Source organism: Lithobates pipiens, unplaced genomic scaffold, assembly GCF_037356315.1.
Source record: "Lithobates pipiens isolate NorthernLeopardFrog02 unplaced genomic scaffold, aLitPip1_a1.2 Scaffold_1, whole genome shotgun sequence".
Lineage (NCBI taxonomy): Eukaryota > Metazoa > Chordata > Amphibia > Anura > Ranidae > Lithobates > Lithobates pipiens.
This window is the reverse complement of record NW_027507685.1, coordinates 20,541,564-20,562,567: the sequence shown is the minus strand read 5'-3', so window position 1 is coordinate 20,562,567 and position 21,004 is coordinate 20,541,564. Positions and strand designations below refer to the sequence as shown.

The following is a 21,004-nucleotide window of genomic DNA, read 5'->3' as shown; positions in this document are numbered from 1 at the left end:
CGGAAAGTCTGGTGGCCAGTACTCTAGCTAATAGTTTGATGTCTGAGTTGAGCAGAGATATAGGTCTATAGGAGTCTGGCTGCGGTAGGTCCTTGCCCGGCTTCGGCAGCACAATGATAATAGCCTCATTCATAGAGGTCGGCAAATTGCTGTCCTCTAGGGTGCTGTTCAGTGTTTTTAAAAGGTTGGGCAACAGAGTATCACTATATTTCCCATATGTCATAGTAGGTAGACCGCCAGCCCCCGGGATTTATTGTTGGCCATCTGTGTTACCGCCATTGTCAATTCTTCCAATTTCAATGGTGCATTAAGTGCAGCAAGCCCCTGTTGTGTTACACAGGGAAGAGAGCATTGGTCCAGAAAGTGGGCCAATTCCTCTTGTGTGGTGTGTACCTTGGATGTATATAAGTCTTTAACCACTTAAGGACCGCCGCATGCCAATGTACGTCATCACAATGGCATGTACAGGCACAAGCACGTACATGTATGGGCTTGCCTTCCAGTGGGTGGGGGGTCCGATCGGACCCCCTCCCGCTGGCTGCGGCAGTCCGTTTCGCTTCAGGAGCGATCCGGGATGAGGGGATGGCCGTTGGTTTCTGGCTATCCCCTCTCGATCGCTTCTGGCGAATGAGAAGCTTCCCCCCGCTGTGTATAGTAAACACAGGCAGGGAGGAAGTGATATCATTCTCCTCTGGGCGGTCTTTTTGACCGGACTACGAGGAGAAGACTGAAAGTAAGTGCACCAAACACTACACTGACATGTAGGCACACATAGGCACACAAACCCCCCCCCCCGACCCCCCCCCCCCCCCCAGTCAGTGTCACTGATTGCAGTGATCTTTTATTTACTGATTACTGCATTCAGTGTCAGTTGTGACAGTAAAAAGTGTCAGGGCAGTTAGTGTTAGGTCAAGGGTAGCCCCCTACCACCCCCCAATAAAGGTTTAACCCCCTGATTGCCCTTAGAGTTAACCCTTTCACCCCCTTTTGCCAGTGTCACTAAGCAATCGTTTTTCTGATCGCTGCATTAGTGTCACTGATGCCGCTAGGTAGCTAGTTATTTTCTTTAGGTTCACTGCCAGGTTTTTATAGCACTAGGTACCCCGATATACTACCCAAAAATGGTTTTAACCCCCTGATTGCCCCTAGTTAACCCTTTCACCCCCTTTTGCCAGTGTCACTAAGCAATCATTTTTCTGATCGCTGCATTAGTGTCACTGGTGCCGTTAGGTAGCTAGTTATTTTTTTAGGTTCACCGCCAGGTTTTTATAGCGCTAGGTACCCCGATATACTACCCAATAATGGTTTTAATCCCCTGATTGCCCCTAGTTAACCCTTTCACCCCCTTTTGCCAGTGTCACTAAGCAATCATTTTTCTGATCGCTGCATTAGTGTCACTGATGCCGCTAGGTAGCTAGTTATTTTCTTTAGGTCCACTGCCAGGTTTTTATAGCACTAGGTACCCCGATATACTACCCAAAAATGGTTTTAACCCCCTGATTGCCCCTAGTTAACCCTTTCACCCCCTTTTGCCAGTGTCACTAAGCAATCATTTTTCTGATCGCTGCATTAGTGTCACTGGTGCCGTTAGGTAGCTAGTTATTTTTTTTAGGTTCACCGCCAGGTTTTTATAGCGCTAGGTACCCCGATATACTACCCAATAATGGTTTTAATCCCCTGATTGCCCCTAGTTAACCCTTTCACCAGCGATCACCGTATAAGTGTCACTGGTGACGCTGGTTAGCCAGTTAGTTATTTAGGTTCCCCGTCAGGTTTTTATATAGCGCCAGGGACCCCCATATATTACCTAATAAAAATTTGAACCCCCTGATTGCCCCTAGTTAACCCTTTCACCAGTGATCACCGTATAAGTGTTACGGGTGACTCTGGTTAGTTAGTTTGCTTTTTATAGCATCAGGGCACCCACCATTTATTACCCAATAAAGGTTTAACCCCCTGATCACCCGGCGGGTGATATCAATTAGGTTTTAGGGTCAGGGTCTGCATCGCCCCAGGCAGCGCTAGGTTAGTGCCAGTACCGCTAACACCCACGCGCAAAGCATAAACCTCCCGTAGTGGTATAGAATCTGAACAGATCAATATCAGATCTATACTAGCATCCCCAGCAGTTTAGGGTTCCAAAAAAACGCATTAGTAGCAGGATCAGCCCAGATACCTACTAGCACCTGCGTTTTGCCCCTCTGCCCAGCCCACCCAAGTGCAGTATCGATCGATCACTGTCACTTACAAAACACTAAACACATAACTGCAGCGTTTGCAGAGTCAGGCCTGATCCCTGCGATTGCTAACAGTTTTTTTTTTGGTAGCGTTTTATATTTAAATCCGGAAGGCAGTGCTTGGTTTTCGGGTCCCGTACGTGGCTAGGCTCCCAAAAAGTCCCCCACATGTGGTATGCCCGTACTCGGGAGAAGCAGCAGAATTTATTTCGGGGTGTAATTTGACTTATGCCCACAGCATGTGTGAGCAATATATCATTTTAGTGACAACTTTGTGCAAAAAAAAAAAATGTAATATTCCTGCAACTTGTGGCAAAATATTTCATGGACTCAGCATGCCTCTCAGTAAATAGCTTGGGGTGTCTACTTTCCAAAATGGGGTCATTTGTGGGGGGGGGGGTTGTGCTATTTTGGCATTTTATGGCCTTCGAAACTGATAGGTAATGAGGAGTGAAATCAAAAATTTGCACCCTTAGAAACCCTGAAGGCAGCGATTGGTTTTCGGGGTGCCGTACGCAGCTAGACTCCCAAAAAGTCCCACATGTGGTATCCTCGTACTCAGGAGAAGCAGCAGAATATATTTTGGGGTGCAATTCCAATTATAACTATGGCATGTGTGATCAATATATCATTTAGTGACAACTTTTTGTAAACTTTTTTTTTTTTGTGTCATTATTCAATCACTTGGGACAAAAAAAAATATTCAATGGGCTCAACATGCCCCTCAGCAATTTCCTTGGGGTGTCTACTTTCCAAAATGGGGTCATTTGGAGGGGTTTTGTACTGCCCTGCCATTTTAGCACCTCAAGAAATGAGATAGGCAGTCATAAATTAAAAGCTGTGTAAATTCCAGAAAATGTACTCTAGTTTGTAGACGCTATAACTTTTGCGCAAACCAATAAATATACGCTTATTGACATTTTTTTTTACTAAAGACATGTGGCTGAATACATTTTGCCCTAAATGTATGACTAAAATTTAGTTTATTCGATTTTTCTTATAACAAAAAGAAGAAAATATAAAAAAAAAATTTTTTCAAAATTTTCTGTCTTTTTCCATTTATATCGCAAAAAATTTAAATCGCAGACGCAATCAAATGCCATCAAAAGAAAGCTTTATTTGTGGGAAGAAAAGGACGCAAATTTAGTTTGGGTACAACATTGCATGACCGTGCAATTACCAGTTAAAGCAGTGCAGTGTGAAATTGTAAAAGGACCTCTGGTCCTTAGGCTGAAAATTGGTCCAGGGCTAAAGTGGTTAAAGAAATGCAAAAACACTTCAGATATGCTAGTCAGATCCCTAACCGTCTCTCCGTCTGTGTTTTGAATGGCCTCTATGTGGGTCGAGCTCTGCTGGTTTTTAGCTATCATAGCTAGTAAATGACCTGTGTTTTCCCCTTCATTAAAATATTTTTGCTGTAGGAAGAACCGCTTGTTCTCCGCAGCTGATACAGAAACCTGCTTGTATAGGGCCTGTGCCTCCTGCCAACTGCGTTCTGATTCCAATGAGGGTACTGATATGTATCTCTCCTCTGCCCTAGCCGCCTCATTCATCACCACATTCTCCCACTCCTTAGTTTTAGTTTTGATTGCATTGCTCTCCTTAACAATTAGACCCCTCAGGTGGGCTTTCAGTGCAACCCATACCACTCCCGACCCGGCAGTATCTTGATTATGAAGCATAAATTCTGTCAGGCCCCTGGGAATAGTATCTGTGTCCGGGTATATTGTAAACCAGAAAGGGTTTACTTTCCCGAGTCTACGCTTCGAGCTTGGTGATGCCGTAATGGCAACACTGACAGGGGAGTGATCAGATATGTTACGTGGGGCATATTTCACATATTCAGTCAGCGCATATGCTAGGTCATTCGATAAGCATAAATCTAACTGGGATAAACATTTGTATGTTGCTGAAAAGCATGAGGAGCACTGCACTTCTGGATTTTGATCCCTCCACACATCTCTCAGGCCTATTTCCAATAGGAATTTAGCAAAGGGAGTGGGGCCACCCCCCTAAGAAGTACTGTTTGCTCTAGATGAGAATTTGTCTAGCTTCTTATCCATTATATTGTTAAAATCTCCCACCGCCCACACCAGAAACCCGGGGTATGCCACCATTAAATTGAGCCAACTGTTTCAGAGATTCAGATAAGAAGGGTGGAGGGATATAGACATTTGCAATTATGCATGTTAAACCTGTAATTTTGCATAATAGGAACACATAGCATCCCTGCCTGTCAATCATGGATTGTAGTAATTGAAAATTGGTTGTCCGTGAAATAAGAACACTGACCCCCCCTCGAGTATGCTGAATGGACGGAGTGAAACTGGGTGGGGTATCCACTGTTTTTGAGTGTAGATATGGTACTATCCTGCAGGTGAGTTTCCTGCAGGCATATCACCGAAGGTTTATAGGCCTTCACCATGGAAAAAAAGACTCTCTTCACTCCGTCCCCCAGCCCCCTCACATTCCATGAAACTATGATGTAAGCATTCGACATGTTGAGGCAAATAAGTAATAGTGCAAAGGAAGCTTAGTCATGCGCAGAGGCTCACCAATAGGTGCTTTGTGTCTCCACCTGACAGCATTAAAAGCAAACACAGGCATGGGTAAGGTGACATTGTCCACTTAGTAACATCTCTGGTTGGTAAGATAGAGCAAAAAGGAATGAGCTGTTTATACTGCCTACAGCAGCCAGTTGTGTGAACAAAAGAAAAAAAACGCCCCGTAATATAGAGCAAAAGACAAAAAAAAAAAAAAAGGAAAAATAATAGAAAGAAATTGTCCACGCATCCTGTAAGGAGACTTGACGGACAATAAAAGCAACAAGAAAAAAAAGGGGCCAAAACAAAAGAAAAAAAGGGAGGGGGAGAAAAAAGTAATCGTGTCCGCGCAGGACAAATGTAGGGGAGGGGTCCCCAATGTTTCAGTACAACTCCGATTCAAAGGGACTTGCGGGTCCAACCTGTTACAGAACAGTGCAAGTTACATTTGTTCGTCGTTTCCTCCGCCTGGCAGGAAAATTAAGGGGGAAAAAAAACAGATATGTGCAAAGCTTCTTATAGGACATCTGCTTCTCCTTGTTAAGAGTGGATAAAGTCAGGTCCCCTTCAGACTGTAGGTACTGGGGCTTTCTTGAGTGTGTGCTCCATCCGGTCCCGGTCCAGCCACAAGGAAGCATTAGCTGGGTTATCGAAGAACTGCATTTCGCCGTTGGCTGTGATTCTAAGCTTGGCTGGGTAAAGCATGGCGTATGCGACTTTGTATTTGTGGAGGCAGTTCTTCACCTCAGTGAACTTGGCTCTGCGACGCTGAAGATCAGAAGGGAAATCAGGATAAAAGGATATGCGGATATAGCTCTGGTCCAGGCTTGATTCAGTATGGCATCTCGATCTTTGAAGTTCAGCATTTTGAACAGGAATGGTTTGGGAGGCTCCCCAGGTTTAGGTGGGCTTGGTGGGACCCTATGAGTGGGTTCCACTGCAAACACCGGTGAAAAGGAATCTTTACCAAAAGTAGCAATCAGCCAATTCTCAATAAAGGACACTGGGTTTTTACCCTCAGATCGCTCTGGTATGCCTACCATGCGAACATTGTTGCGTCTCTGCCTGTTCTCCATATCTTCTAGACGTGCTGTGATGCCGTTTATAATAGATTGCATATGGCGGACTTCTCTTTGCAGGGGGGGGGGCGACCTCATCCTCCACATTGTTCACCCTGTCCTCCAGTGCAGCTGTGCGATCATGTAGCTTCTGCATGTATGGCTAACCATATTCAGTTCTAGCTTCACTCCTTTAATCTCAGTAGTTAGAGAGGTAATGGATGTGTTGCAGGAAGTTACTGCTGCAAAAATATCCTGCAATGTCGGTTCAGGGGTTTGACTGTCCTGGTCTGTTAGGGCTCTGGGGGCCATGACAGGGGCAGAGGTACTCACTGTGTCCCATGGGGAGGGCTGTTCTTCAGCCTCTGGCCATGCCTGCTCCATTGCCTCTGCTGGAGAGTCCAAGTCAGGTGCATCCATGAGCTAGGAGGGTGTTTTAGGTGTGCCTCCTTTCCCCAGAGTGCCACTGAACATCCTCATGGCTGCCTCTTTAGCTGAGCGCTGGTTCCGGGCGCCATCTTGGCCTCCATGCTCTGCTGTCTGCATGTTATCTTTGCTGCTCTTGCGGGACATGTCCGCCGCCAGAATGTGCAAAAAATTACACCGCTGGCTTGAGGAGAGTGAGGGGACCCCTCCTATGCTATCAGCGGGTGAAACAAGCATCTCAGGATCCTTTTAGCAGGAGAAATGTGTGGATTTACGGCGGAGCTCTCACACTGTGCTTCCTATCCCATCGGCGCAAAGCCACGCCCCCACAACAATAAAATGATTAGATCAAAGCATATTTATATGTTAGAATGGCCCAATTAAAGTCCAGACTTAAATCCAATTGAGAATCTGTGGCAAGACTTGAAAATTGCTGTTCACTCTCTCCATCCAATCTGACAGAGTTTGGGCTATGTTGCAAAGAAGAATCAGCAAAAATGTCACTCTCTAGATGTGCAAAGCTGGTAGAGACATCCCCAAAAAGACTTGCAGCTGTAATTGCAGCGAAAGGTGGTTCTACAAAGTATTGACTCAGTGGGGCTGAATACAAATGCAAGCCACACTTTTCACGTTTGTTTGTAAAAAAAATGTGAAAATCATTTATCATTTTCCTTCCATTTTACAACTATGTGGCACTTTGTGTTGGTCTATCACATAAAATCCCAATAAAATACATTACATGACATGACACCATGTGGAAAATGCCAAGGGGTATGAATACTTTTTCACTGTATTCTCTCCCCTCATAATGCTCTGCACCCCTTCTTCCTAATTTATCCTCTACACCCTGTCTTCACTGTCCTCCTTGTCCTCTGCATCTTCCTCATTCTTTTGCAAGTTGTCACACTCCCCCCCCCAATCCTCTGCACCCAGCCTTCTCTACCTTCCTCATTCCGTCTCTGTACCCTGTCTTCTCTCATCTTCTGTTCCCTGCTTTATATCCCACCCTCATCCTGTGCTTCCAGCCTTTATGACCTTGCTCATCATCTGCACCATGTCTTCTCAGCTCTCCTCATCCTCTGCACCCAGACTTCTCTCCTCTCCTCATCTTCTGCACCCAGCCTTCTCCCCCGCCTCTCATCCTCTACACCAGGGATATGCAATTAGCAGACCTCCAGCTGTTGCAAAACTACAAGTCCCATCATGCCTCTACCTCTGGGTGTCATGCTTGTGGCTGTCAGAGTCTTGCTGTGCCTCATGGGACTTGTAGTTCTGCAACAGCTGGAGGTCCGCTAATTGCATATCTCTGCACTACACCAAGTCTCCTCCACCTTCTTCATCCTCTTTACCCTATCTTTTTTTCTGTATCTCCTCATCTGGACCCTGTTTTCTCTCCCACCCTAATCCTCTGCACCTTGTTTTCTCCCCTGCCCTCATTCCCTGCACCCAGCGTTCTCCCTCATTCAGTAAGGGTACCCTATCTACTCTCCTCATCCACTTCACCTTGTTTTCTTTCCCCTCCTCATCTTCTGCACCATGTTTTTATTCACCACCCTCATACTCTGTACCCAGCGTTTATGTCCTTCTTCTCTCTCTCTCTCCTCCTCATCCTCTGCACCTCATCATCTCTGACCTTCTCATGCTCTACATCCAGCCTTCACATCCGTTCCTGTCAGTGGTGTAACTAGAACCTTCAGGGCCCCGATGCAAGAAACCATGTAGGGCCCCCCTGAACCCCAGCCAGGGCCCTTCCCTCGGAGTCCGGCGGTGGAACTCCAGGGCGTGGTCACAGGTATGACCTTTGTGAGCCCTGTAGTTCCACCACTGGCATCAGTAGTTTTTTTTATTATTATTATTTTTTTACATTTTTAGGTGCCCCATTGGGGGACTGTCCCTAGGCAGGATGGGTTCCCCTTCCCCAGAAGAGATGAGGTCCTTTTCTCCAGGGCAGATGAAGTTACTGCCCCCTTGACTCTGGCTGGGGAGAACAGACATCGGACTGAGAGGCAATGCATGGAGCAGGAGAGGGGTACTCTCAGGACACAGGTCATGCGGGGAATGCACAACTAAAGAGCAGCCAGTGCAATAGTCGAGCATGGAGCTCTGCTAGTCACCCTCCACCTCCAGCCACAAGTGTGCACTGGTACCCCTAGCTGCCTATGCTGCTGCCTGCCATATGTAAAGGGGGCTGCATGGGCCCCCTGCAGCACAGGGCCCAGTTGCGGTCACGACTGCTGCACCCCCTATAGTTACGCCCCTGGTTCCTGTTCAGATCTCTGCTCCCTGAAATATGTTCCCAATTTCCACTTTCCTCAGCAATGTCCTGTCTCTTCTCCATTGACAAAGCTTGCAACCAGTGAAATCTAAAAAACATGGACTCCCATCCTCCATTGTTCCTTCAGGTCAGTAGCTTACTAGGTAATGAAGCCAGAACAGGATGTCAGTCCATGAACAAGCAGTTGGCAAGGGTAGCGCCTATGTTGCTTCACAGTAGCTCCAAACTAAGCAATATCTAGTTATCATTAGTCAATGCCTTTGTATCTGTGTGGTCATTTAAAATACACGGAGCGGTGGAAGATAAGGCCTTTTTTGAATGCTTTAATAGTTCCTGACTGACACTTTTACTAGATTTTTAAAAAACAACATTATTGAAAAACTTGGCAATTAAATCTAGTGGAAAAAAACATAGGGTCACAATTCCAGCCACCACAGATCAGCAACTTTTCAGTGCCAGCTAAGATTAGAGGCACAAAGGTATAGTAAGTTCAATTCACACTACATTCATACCACTTTTTCTTCCAATCACCAACTAGTGCAGTTTTGTTTAAAGAAAAATAATTTCTACAAAAAAAGTAAAGAACCTTGTTACATTTTTTTTTTTGTTTTAATCTCTGGTTTACCGGTGTATTGTTTTATTTTCTTGTCTCGTTACAGTATCTGGGGCCATTTACAAGAAGTGTTTTTCAAATTGGCACTGCCCACCAGAGAAGATGAAGGACCAACCTTTGTTTAAAGAGATAAACGCTGGAATACGTGGTATCTACTATAACATAAAAGCTAAAGTTAGACCCTTGGAAGAATATGAAATCCTTATTGCAATTGCTAATGCATTAATTACTCATTTTAAGAATTTCAAGAAAAAAAAGATGACGTACAGGTAAGTGTACAGATATGAGGAATATACTTTACATTGAGTGGAACATTTTTTTTTTCTCAGTATGTGTAAATAGACCGAAGTTGTAATTACAATACATGATTAAGTGCTTCTTAAAGTGGGGTTCCACTGCCTTCGACAATTTCTTTTTTTTGGGGACAATTAAAATCAATTTAGGGTTTAAATCTGTTACTCACGTTCCATTTTTGGTACTTTGGCCTTTTGATTTTTCTCAGTAAAAGACAGCTTTATAAAAAAGATATAGATCGTTTTCATCTTGCCTGTGGGCATGTGAAGCCCACAGGCATTCTCTTCCGGGATTCTGGGACGTCCATCTCCCATCATGCAACGGTCGTTGTAACTCAGATCTCGCGCATGTGCAGTAAGGAAATGTGAGCACCGTCAACAGCTTCGGTTTCTAAATAATTCGCGCCAGGCCGCCGCACAGACTCCTGGGAACAAACACAAAAGACCCCCGGAGACAGTGCGGAACTAGAGGAACTGGAGGAAGTGATGAAATAGCCGCACCAACCCCGCCCATATCCGCAATCCCCAGATCCAGGAAATAAAAAATAAATGTAAAGAAAAACAAAGATACAGTGAAAAAAAAAAAAGTTCAGTTTTATAATTAGAACAGCGATAGAATCGTCAGGAGCTATTGTCTTTAAATCGGGTGGAGCTCCGCATTAAAGCATAACTAAAGACGACAAAAAAAAAAATCTGACAGTGCTTATAACCTTCCTTTGCTCTATCCAAAATGAAGAAAACTAATTTTGTCTATAGTTCTAGTTAAAGCACATCATTACTCAGCACTGGACTTGAAAATTAGAAACTTTTATGCCGCGTACACATGACTGGACTTTCTGCCAGACTAGGTCCGACGGAATCAGTCCATCAGACAATCCGATCGTGTGTGGGCTAATCCTATAGTTTTTAATTTTAAAAATACGACGGACCTAGAAACAGAACATGTTTCAAATCTGTCCGAAGGACTCAATTCCTATCGGGACAACTGTTCGTCTGTATGCTGGTCCGACGGACCAAAAACGACGCAAGGGAAGCTATTGGCTACTGGCTATTGAACTTCCTTTTTTAGTCCCGTCTTACGTCATCACGTTCAAAACGAACAGACTTTCTAACGCACTTAGTCCGTTCGTGTGTGGCCAAGTCCGTTCGTTCGGAAGTCCGTTGGAACTCTGCTGAAAAGTCAGTCGGGAAGACAGTCGGACCTAGTCTGCCGGAAAATCCGGTCGTGTGTACGCAGCATTACTTGGTAAGTTGTCAACATAACATTTGTATTTGGAAAGACAAAAATTTTTCTTACATTTTGGAGAAAGTAGGACATGTTTAACACCCCTGACAGTTTTTTTTTGTTTTTTTCTTGCCACCTGTGTTCCATTTGAGATATTTCCCTTGATTTACTGTTCTGTCCTGAAGTGAGAATAAAACTCAACGAAATCCATCCCCACCATCAGGGCCCTGGTAAACACCTGCTGGCTCTTAGATTCTGCGCCCTGGGGAATCTCATGCTCTAGTTCTCAGTGTGATCCGTTTTGGTTCTCCAGAGGACCTGCTTTCCTTGAACCACCCATCCGCAGCAGTCAGCCGTAGGGTCCACTACCTTAGCCATGCACTCCTGATCCCAATGGTGTGCATCTGTCACCTGGCCTCAGGTGACCTGACAGCACTGGGGCAAATAAAGTTTGCCAAGTCTGGGGGGTGGCAGAAGAGGTTTACCCCTATTCCCCGCTCTAGTGCTTTTCTCATCTCCCCAAAGCTCTAGTCTGTGGGCAGAGCCTTGGTGACATCATTTAATGTGCAGGGCTGCTGACCCTTTATTGTATGTGATTGAGGCAGGAGCACAATTGTGCCCTAGAACAGCTTACAGAGGAGGCTGCAGCGCACAGTTTGAGAGTTCTGCTGGAGTGGGGAGTCGGGTATGTAATAGATTCTCTTCTGCACCCCCCTAGACTTAACCAACATTTAACCCTTGCCATGTGGGGGGACCCAGTGCAGCATGGCTCTTGTATCATGTGACAGCTGTGATTGGCTGTCATAGTGGACTCATGATTGGGAGCCTGTATCACTTGGCTTTAAATCAGTAGCCTTGTCTGAGAGCTCTCAGTGACAGCTCAGAGAGTATGCTAGAAACAGAGAGGGAGCACACTCTTAGCACACAAACCTCATGCTGCCGTGGATGCATATATGTGGTGGCTGGGCATGAAAGTTCTTGCTGCCTCATATATGTGTTACCCAGTCAGCAGGAGGTTAAAGCCCAATTGAACCCTCTCTATTTATTACTATAATGCAGTCAGGCTGCATATACAGTAATAAACAAGGGAGTTTTCCTCTTTTTTTTTTATTGCTGCAGAAAGGGCTAATATACCCTGAATTGGCAGGACATAGGCTAGTTGAAACATCATCCTAAATACAGTAGTTACAAAGAACACAGACATGGCAATACTTGGATATGATTCATCTGAATTACAAATACATGCCATAATAAAGCATAATTCTTATATTTATATAAATAATATATTTATAAAATATATTTTATAAAATAAAATATTTTCTTCCTTTTATAGATATAAGACAGATCAAGAACAAGCTGATTTCCTTAGAAAGCAGACCAAATGTCTTCTGTTATACTGGTTACCTGATTCTTTAAGAAATTCAGATCACATTTTGGTGTTTTTAAATGAGATACTTTCAATAAATGGTAAGAATTGTTTAATTATTATTAAAGAATGTGGAAGATTTATGTTCTAAAATTAATTATTTAATAACTTAACGGGCAAGCCCACCCAAAAGTATATTTTAATTATAGATGGAGTCTGGTGGATAGATCCATCTCCTGCTTCCTTCATCTGTCCAGCAACTTGTCCTGTCCTTGCCATAGTCAGTCTCCTGTTCTGTGCTGTCCATCTTGTTGTCTTGGATGTTCCCATCTACTTTTTGGGGGTTTTATTTCCACCTCTTTATGTTGTATTCTGCCAAATATAAAGTAAACTCAATGATAAGCAGGGAAAACAGGACCCCTCATATTGGTTGTGACAGGCCAAAGAACTCAAATGTAAAATTCCAACAACACTGACTAAGCATTTTACCTTTGGTCCTGTTAATCTGAAGACAAGCTGTTTTGCATGACATCTATAGTGACTAACACCCAGCGTGATGCAACCTTACCACATACCCAACCCTCTCCAAACCAGGCCCCTATTAACAAATGACCAGACTATGTTTGGAGTAAATGGCCATCCAGCCTTAATTTATTAACAATATATATATCAATATAAACTTTCCATAAATAACTTTGTAAGTGTAAAACATTCCATTTGTAATGGATCATGGGTCATTAGTATACCCAAGAACCTACTGGTCACTGCACATTACATCTGTAACTTTTACCTCTTGACCTCCAGACGGAATCCCCCGTCTCGGAGGCTATACCCAAACCAGCGCAGTGACCTACCCCTTTTACCCTTCCAGGTTAACCCCTTGTAATCGGGAAGTACAATCCAACCACCCCCATGGATGTGTACAACATATTTTCTACCTGCACCACTTAACCTCTTCTACTGACACCAAAGAACTGCCCACCCCAGTAACCGTGCCCTGAAACAACCCCCTACTTCAAGGGAGGGTGGGTGGGTGGTAATCTCTTCCTCCTCCACTCTCCGACTGCCACGACTTCCGCTCGGCTTCCCGGTAAAACCCCAGGCTCCGCCTCCCAGCCCTGCCTTCCGGTCCTCCCTTAAAACGGCGACTGTGCAGTCCCAGCACATGTCATGCCGTCCCTCCACCCACAGCCTGCAGCTGCCAGCTCCATGGACATCCTATATAATAGGCATTGCCCTTCAATTTCAGATTTCCTATTTTCTGAAGTTCAGGAAATAAAACATTACCTCTTCACAACCGTTGTAAAACAGGGAGTGTTTTTTCACTGCGTGTGCAGAAATGTGTTCTTCAACAGATAAAAAAAAGTATAGGAACCAACCTGAAGGGCTCTTTCACAGTAAAACAGGCCGATGAGTCATGGCTTTAACACCCCCCCCCCCCACCCAACTACCCACCCAACTACCCACCCAACTACCCACCTATCTACCCACCTATCTACCCACCTATCTTCCAATAAAACAGCCTGAGGTAAAAAAGCAGATGCTTTGCTTTGTGGCTGCAGAAATGTTAACTTGGCTTGCAGAGTTTTTTTCAGGCAGCATTGTCTGTCGAATGCATCCTTAAGGCTGGGTTCACACTATTGCCAATTGGGCGTGAGTTTCCCTGCATCCAGTTTGCATACCAGGAGATTGTGACCGGATCTCTATAGAGCCAGGTTCACAAATCTGCACAGCAGCTCCGGAGTGAGTTGCACAGGAGCCCTGTCTGACTTTTGGTCCATTTCAGGTGCGAATTCAGACAAAAATTTGGGCTGAAATCGGACCTGAAATGGTGAATTGAGAGGCACTGGACTCCTGTTGTGAGCCGCTGTGTTCTCTCTCTTGTGAACCTAACAATCAATCTAAAGCCAAAAAAACAGACATTCAGGAGGCAGTAGGATCATCTCCTGATCACCTGGCCTCTGCTGCTATACCCCCTCTATTTAACGATCCACCTAGATCTTTTTCAGAGAATACTAGGCACGGCAGACTAGGTGAAAGAGCCAAAAGTTCATACACGCAACCAGGTGCGTTCCTACTACCATCTCACTTATGAGTTTATTTTTGTATAATAAAATAGAGAGGGTTACAGCATGGAGAGCCCTTTTATTGCTTCCTAGGGTAAAGATACACAGCTTTTAGTATCTCTTCACCAATATTTTGCTGAAAATTAAATGGCTAATTTTGCTGAAAAATCAGTTCTGCCTGAATGACTCTGCTCCTCTGTAGTGCAGATCGGCCTTCCATGGAGATTGAGTCCATGTCAGCATGGATATACAGCATGGTCCGGTAGTGTGGGGGGATTGTAAAAACGGCAATACACATACTTGTGGTCGGGCCTTCATGAAGACCATATTGCCTACAAGTACAATCATTTGTTTTTTCTTCTATGCTGAGGTTTTTATAAAACAATGATCTTTAAGATAGTCAATAGACATTTAAGAAGGCTCTCGTATATATATATTCTCTTATGTGTTAACAGTTCTCGGACCGTCTATCAATCTCCTGGCAGATTCTGAATTTATTAATGAGACAATCGTGAGGACTCTGGACAGTGAAGAAGTCCCTGTGAAGGATGCATTAAATGAGTCTTGTGTCTTTAGTGAAAATGACATTAACATTCCAGTGTATACAAGTGACAACATCCCAGACAGGTAGCAACACTGGAGCTCCACTCCACATCATTGCTTTTATTTTTTGTATTTTAAAAGTGGTTATAAATCTAATGTCGCGTACACATGAGTGGACTTTTCGACAGCAAAGGTCAGACGGAATGAATCCATCAGACAATTCGATCATGTGTGGTCTCCATCGGACCTTTGCCGTTCAAAAATCTGACGGACTTTAGAAATAGAACATGTTTCAAATTTTTTCGCCGGAACTCCACCGGGCCCAGTTCCTATTGAGAAATCCGCTCGTGTGTATGCTAGTCCGACAGACAAAAACCGACGCTAGGGCAGCTATTGGCTACTGGCTATGAACTTCCTTATTCTAGTCCGGTCGTTCGTCATCACGTTCGAATCTGTTGGACTTTGGTGTGATTGTGTGTGGCCAAGTCCGTTCATTCGGAAAGTCCGTCGGAACTCCGCTGAAAGTACGTCGGGAAGACCGTTGGACCCAGTCCGTCAAAGTCCACTCGTGTGTACATGGCATTAGGGTTTTTTTGCCTAATGCATTCTATGCATTAAGCTAAAAAACCTTCTCTGCTGCATAAGTCCCCCTTATACTTGCCTGAGCCTGATCTCGAGCTAGCAAAGAGAGCAGCTGCTCCCCCAGCTCTGTCTCTCCTCACTGCACAGATTGATAGCAATGGGAGCCATTGGCTCCACTCAGTGGCAGCTGGCGCTCCATCAGTCAGGGAAGGCAGCAGACGGACCTGACCATGGACCCCCCCCGTCGATCCAGCTTGTACGGCACACCATAACCAGTTGCCGGTGTCCTATCACATACAGTCCCCCATCAGATAGTGTCCGCTGTGTACTGCGCATGCACAGTACACAGCACACAGATTCAGAAAATAGCCGAGGATGAACAGCGCCTGCGCCGTGAGTCCAGGTTCTAGCCCCACCATCCAAGTGAACATAGAGTAGGAATATAAAAGAGCCAAGCGCAGCGAGGCCGAGCCCGAAGCGTGGCGAGTGAAGCTCGCCCGCGAGGGACCCCATAATTTTCCGAACCCTATGTCCGCTTAGATGGTGGGGCTACCACCTCCACTCACGGCGCAGGCGCCATTCATCTTCGACTTTTCCAAATCTTCTTCTGCCTACTAGTGCCTGGACACTATATGATGGCAGGACACTATCTGCCAGAACACTGGCTCACTTAGCCCTTCGGGGAGGGATCAGTCTGCTGATGAGGAGGGAGGAGGATGTCTGGTGTGTGGACTCACCTCTCCTCTGTGGTAGTCTGCTGGCGGGGATCCTCTGCATCCTGACACATCCAACCATATCGTTCCACCGGAACGGAGCTCATACAATGTCTGATAGAGAAGAGGAGGAGGCAGCGGGGCTGAGAGCTGCGTGTTCCCAGAGAGCGTGACTACATCATGGCGGCTGTGAATCTCCTCCCTCCTAGGCCAATGGGATGGCTTCTGTTTTCGGCCAATCGGGAAACGGGTCTCAGGACCCGCTTCCCGATTGGCCGGGAGGAGAATCAGTGTGACAATAGTGAATATTGTGCCCGAGTCCACCCTTTTTTTTTTTGCCAATTAGAGCCTCTGGCTCTAATCACGTACTTCAAAAAAATTGCAATCCATGCGTCCGACACCCTGCATGTAGATAAAGGGGGCCGGACGCATGGATGAGGGGGAGGCGCCGCTGCGCCCCTAATGGCGCGGCCGTCATTGGCTCGACTGCTGTCTACCAAACTCAGTGACAAAGGAGCAGGCCATGTTATTTTTGAAACAGTGACAGAGGGTTGGCATCTTCTCTGGGTGCCCACTGTCACTGTTTAAAAAATAAAGTGGCTGTGCGAGGCTCTGCCTACCTGGCACGTCATTAGGTCACAGTCCTCTGTAAATGGGAAACTACAAGTTCCGACAGCCTTTGCAGCTTGTAGTTTCAGCCCCCATGGACTTGACTAATTTCAAATGACTTTTCAATCAAGAATCATGTCAATTTTTTTGTGGAACAGACATTCTACTTCCAGATTAACTTTGACATGTGCATGCACATAAGACTAGTAACGATTTTTTCTCAGCTGGGAGCAAATTCAACAATTAGAAATTTGTTAGTTCCCATTAGATTTGACAAAAAAATTCCATGCTTCTCTGTCAATCTATTTTTGCTGCTCATTCTGGTTGCAACCGACTTTTGAATAACCCCCTTTTATAATCAAATGAACATTCTGACAGTTTACTAAAAATAAGTTCTACAGGCATAAGGTTGGCTTAATAATAGTCCTGTTTTAGTTCAATTATATTGTTGTTTTTCTTTTCATTGTAGAAAGGAAAAAAAAGGCTTAAAAGGAAAACTAAAAGGTATGGGACCACTTTAAAAATAAAAAAATGTTTCCTTTTGTTCTCTTTCTTACACTACAAGCTCACACACATATTCTTCGCTTTCATTTTGTGTGGCTACTACTGTTATTAAACTCACATCTGCTTGTAGTGTACATAAAGCAGTGGAGATGACCACAACTAATCTACTAATCTGCACAACTCATTCCAAACAGAAGTGAGGGGGGAAAGCAGAGATTCTGGAACTCATGTAGGACTTTTCAATGAGACAAAAACACAGTAAGGCCTCTTTCACACTGACGTCCCGTTCAGGCCCGCCTGTCAGTTTTTCAGGCGGACCTGAACGGGTGCTCCATAGAGCTCTATGGAGCGTCGGATGTCAGCGGTGACATGTCCGCTGACATCCGACCCGCTCCGATCCGAAAAAGTGTAACGGAGGAAAAAGCTATTTTTCCATCCGTCTGCGGATCGGATCGGGTGACGACGGGCACTGCGGTCCGTCGTCATCCGATCTCCCATAGGGGAGAGCGGCGCTGTGACAGGTCTGTCCCTGCGCAGTGTGCAGAGACGGAGCTGTCATCTCCCTGCTCAGCGGGGATCGGCGGAGTGATCCCCGCTGAGCAAACGGATATCCACGGGGCGGATCAGAACTGATCCGCCCCGTGTGAAAGGACCCTACGAAAAGATTTAATGAAAAATAAAAAAAACCCAGGGCCACAAAGTAGTGGATTGTTTGAAGAATATTGTTTAGTGTCACTTTAACCACTTTCAGACCGGACCATTTTGCTGGTAAATGACCAGAGGTCTTTTTACACTTTGGCACTGCGCTGCTTTAACTGGTAATTGCGCGGTCATGCAATGTTGTACCCAAACAAAATTTGCGTCCTTTTCTTCCCACAAATAGAGCTTTCTTTTGATGGTATTTGATTGCCTCTGCGATTTTTATTTTTTGCGATATAAACGTAAAAAGACCGCAAATTTTGAAAAAAAATGATATTTTCTACTTTTTGTTATTAGAAAAATCCAATAAACTCAATTTTAGTCATACATTTAGGCCAAAATGTATTCAGCCACATGTCTTTGGTAAAAAAAAAGTCAATAATTGTATATTTATTGGTTTGCGCAAAAGTTGTCACATCTACAAACTAAGGTACGTTTTCTGGAATTTACGCAGCTTTTAGTTTACGACTGCCTATCTCATTTCTTGAGGTGCTAAAATGGCAGGGCAGTACAAAACCCCCCCAAATGACCCCATTTTGGAAAGTAGACCCCCTAAGGAAATTGATAAGAGGCATGTTGAGCCCATTGAATATTTTATTTTTTTGCCTCAAGCGATTGAATAATGACAAAAAAAAAATTTTTTTTTTTTTTTTACACAAAGTTGTCACTAAATGATATATTGCTCACACATGCTATGGGCGTATGTGAAATGACACCCCAAAATAAATTCTGCTGCTTCTCCTGAGTACGGGGATACCACATATGTGGGACTTTTTGGGAGCCTAGCCGCGTACGGGGCCCCGAAAACCAAGCACCGCCTTCAGGCTTTCTAAGGGCGTAAATTTTTGAGTTCACTTCTCACTACCTATTACAGTTTTGAAGGCCATAAAATGCCAAGATGGCACAAAACCCCCACAAATGACCCCATTTTAGAAAGTAGACACCCCAAGCTATTTGCTGAGAGGCATGTTGAGTTCATGGAATATTTTATATTTTGCCACAAGTTGCGGGAAAATTACAAACTTTTTTTTTTTTTTTTTTTTTTTCACAAAGTTGTCACTAAATGATATATTGCTCACACATGCCATGGGCATATGTGAAATGACACCCCAAAATAAATTCTGCTGCTTCTCCTGAGTACGGGGATACCACATATGTGGGACTTTTTGGGAGCCTAGCCGCGTACGGGGCCCCGAAAACCAAGCACCGCCTTCAGGCTTTCTAAGGGCGTAAATATTTGACTTCACTCCTCACTACCTATTACAGTTTTGAAGGCCATAAAATGCCAAGATGGCACAAAACCCCCACAAATGACCCCATTTTAGAAAGTAGACACCCCAAGCTATTTGCTGAGAGGCATGTTGAGTCCATGGAATATTTTATATTTTGCCACAAGTTGCGGGAAAATTACAAACTTTTTTTTTTTTTTTTTTTTTTTCACAAAGTTGTCACTAAATGATATATTGCTCACGCATGCCATGGGCATATGTGAAATGACACCCCAAAATAAATTCTGCTGCTTCTCCTGAGTACGGGGATACCACATATGTGGGACTTTTTGGGAGCCTAGCCGCGTACGGGGCCCCGAAAACCAAGCACCGCCTTCAGGCTTTCTAAGGGCGTTACAGTTTTGAAGGCCATAAAATGCCAAGATGGCACAAACCCCCCCCAAATGACCCCATTTTGGAAAGTAGACACCCCTAAATTTAGGGGTACACTAGTGAGACTAGGTAATAAATGGCGGGTGCCCTGAAACTATAAAAAAATAACTAACCAACCAGCGTCACCTGTAACAGTTATATGGTGATCACTGGTGAAAGGGTTAACTAGGGGGCAATCAGGGGGCTTTATGCGGTAGTATATGGGGGTCCCTGGCGCTATAAAAAGCTGCGGCGAACCTAAATACCTACTTGCCTAACTAGCGTCACCTGTGACACTAATACAGCGATCAGAAAAACGATCGCTTATTAGGCTGGGTTCACACTGGAGCGATGCGGGAACGCCACGAATGCGCGGCGGGTTCCCGCATCGCATGCCTCCCGGCGGCAGTTCACACTGCCCTATGCGAACTGCTGGGAGTGTCAGTGAAATGTTACTGACACCCCCAGATCAGTTCGCATATCGCAGTGCGATCTGCAAACTCGGATCGCATGGTGTGAACACCCATGCGATCCGATTCTGCTGCGGGCCAAAAAAAGGGTCCCGTGCGAATTTGCGGCGGGTGCGGCGGGTGTGGCGGGTGCGGCGAATGGCTGAACTCGAATCGCACAGAGATCGGATGTGATTTGCACTGCAGTGCGAATCACATCCGTTCTCAAACCGCTGCAATCTGAACCCAGCCTTAGTGACACTGGCGACGGGGGGTGATCACGGGGTTAAACCTTTATTGGGGGGGTTAGGGGGGTACCTTAGAACTAAAGGGGGCTAACCCTAACTGCCCTAACAGTTATTAGTCACAAATGACACCCGCCGGGTGATCAGGGGGTTAAACCTTTATTAGGTAATAAATGGCGGGTGCCCTGAAACTATAAAAAAATAACTAACCAACCAGCGTCACCTGTAACAGTTATATGGTGATCACTGGTGAAAGGGTTAACTAGGGGGCAATCAGGGGGCTTTATGCGGTAGTATATGGGGGTCCCTGGCGCTATAAAAAGCTGCGGCGAACCTAAATACCTACCTGCCTAACTAGCGTCACCTGGGACACTAATACGGCGATCAGAAAAATGATCGCTTATTAGGCTGGGTTCACACTGGAGCGATGCGGAAACGCCGCGAATCCGCGGCGGGTTCCCGCATCGCATGCCTCCCGGCGGCAGTTCACACTGCCCTATGCGAACTGCTGGGAGTGTCAGTGAAATGTTACTGACACCCCCAGATCAGTTCGCATATCGCAGTGCGATCTGCAAACTCGGATCGCATGGTGTGAACACCCATGCGATCCGATTCTGCTGCGGGCCAAAAAAAGGGTCCCGTGCGAATTTGCGGCGGGTGCGGCGGGTGTGGCGGGTGCGGCGGGTGCGGCGAATGGCTGAACTCGAATCGCACAGAGATCGGATGTGATTTGCACTGCAGTGCGGTGCGAATCACATTCGTTCTCATAAACCGCTGCAATGTGAACCCAGCCTTAGTGACACTGGCGACGGGGGGTGATCACGGGGTTAAACCTTTATTGGGGGGGTTAGGGGGGTACATTAGAACTAAAGGGGGCTAACTCTAACTGCCCTAACAGTTATTACAGTCACAAATGAC

At 45.3% G+C, this 21,004-nt stretch overlaps 1 protein-coding gene across 1 annotated transcript in view; it reads left to right on the top strand.

The window, feature by feature from the left end:
- Positions 1–21,004, top strand: part of LOC143983624 (uncharacterized) — a 167,492-nt gene that overhangs the window by 78,543 nt on the left and 67,945 nt on the right. Inside the window, exons 3-6 of the mRNA XM_077483587.1 lie at positions 9,199–9,421; positions 12,004–12,137; positions 14,558–14,729; positions 17,019–17,053. Of these exons, the coding sequence (XP_077339713.1) occupies positions 9,199–9,421; positions 12,004–12,137; positions 14,558–14,729; positions 17,019–17,053 (564 nt within the window). The remainder of the gene's footprint in view (positions 1–9,198; positions 9,422–12,003; positions 12,138–14,557; positions 14,730–17,018; positions 17,054–21,004) is intronic.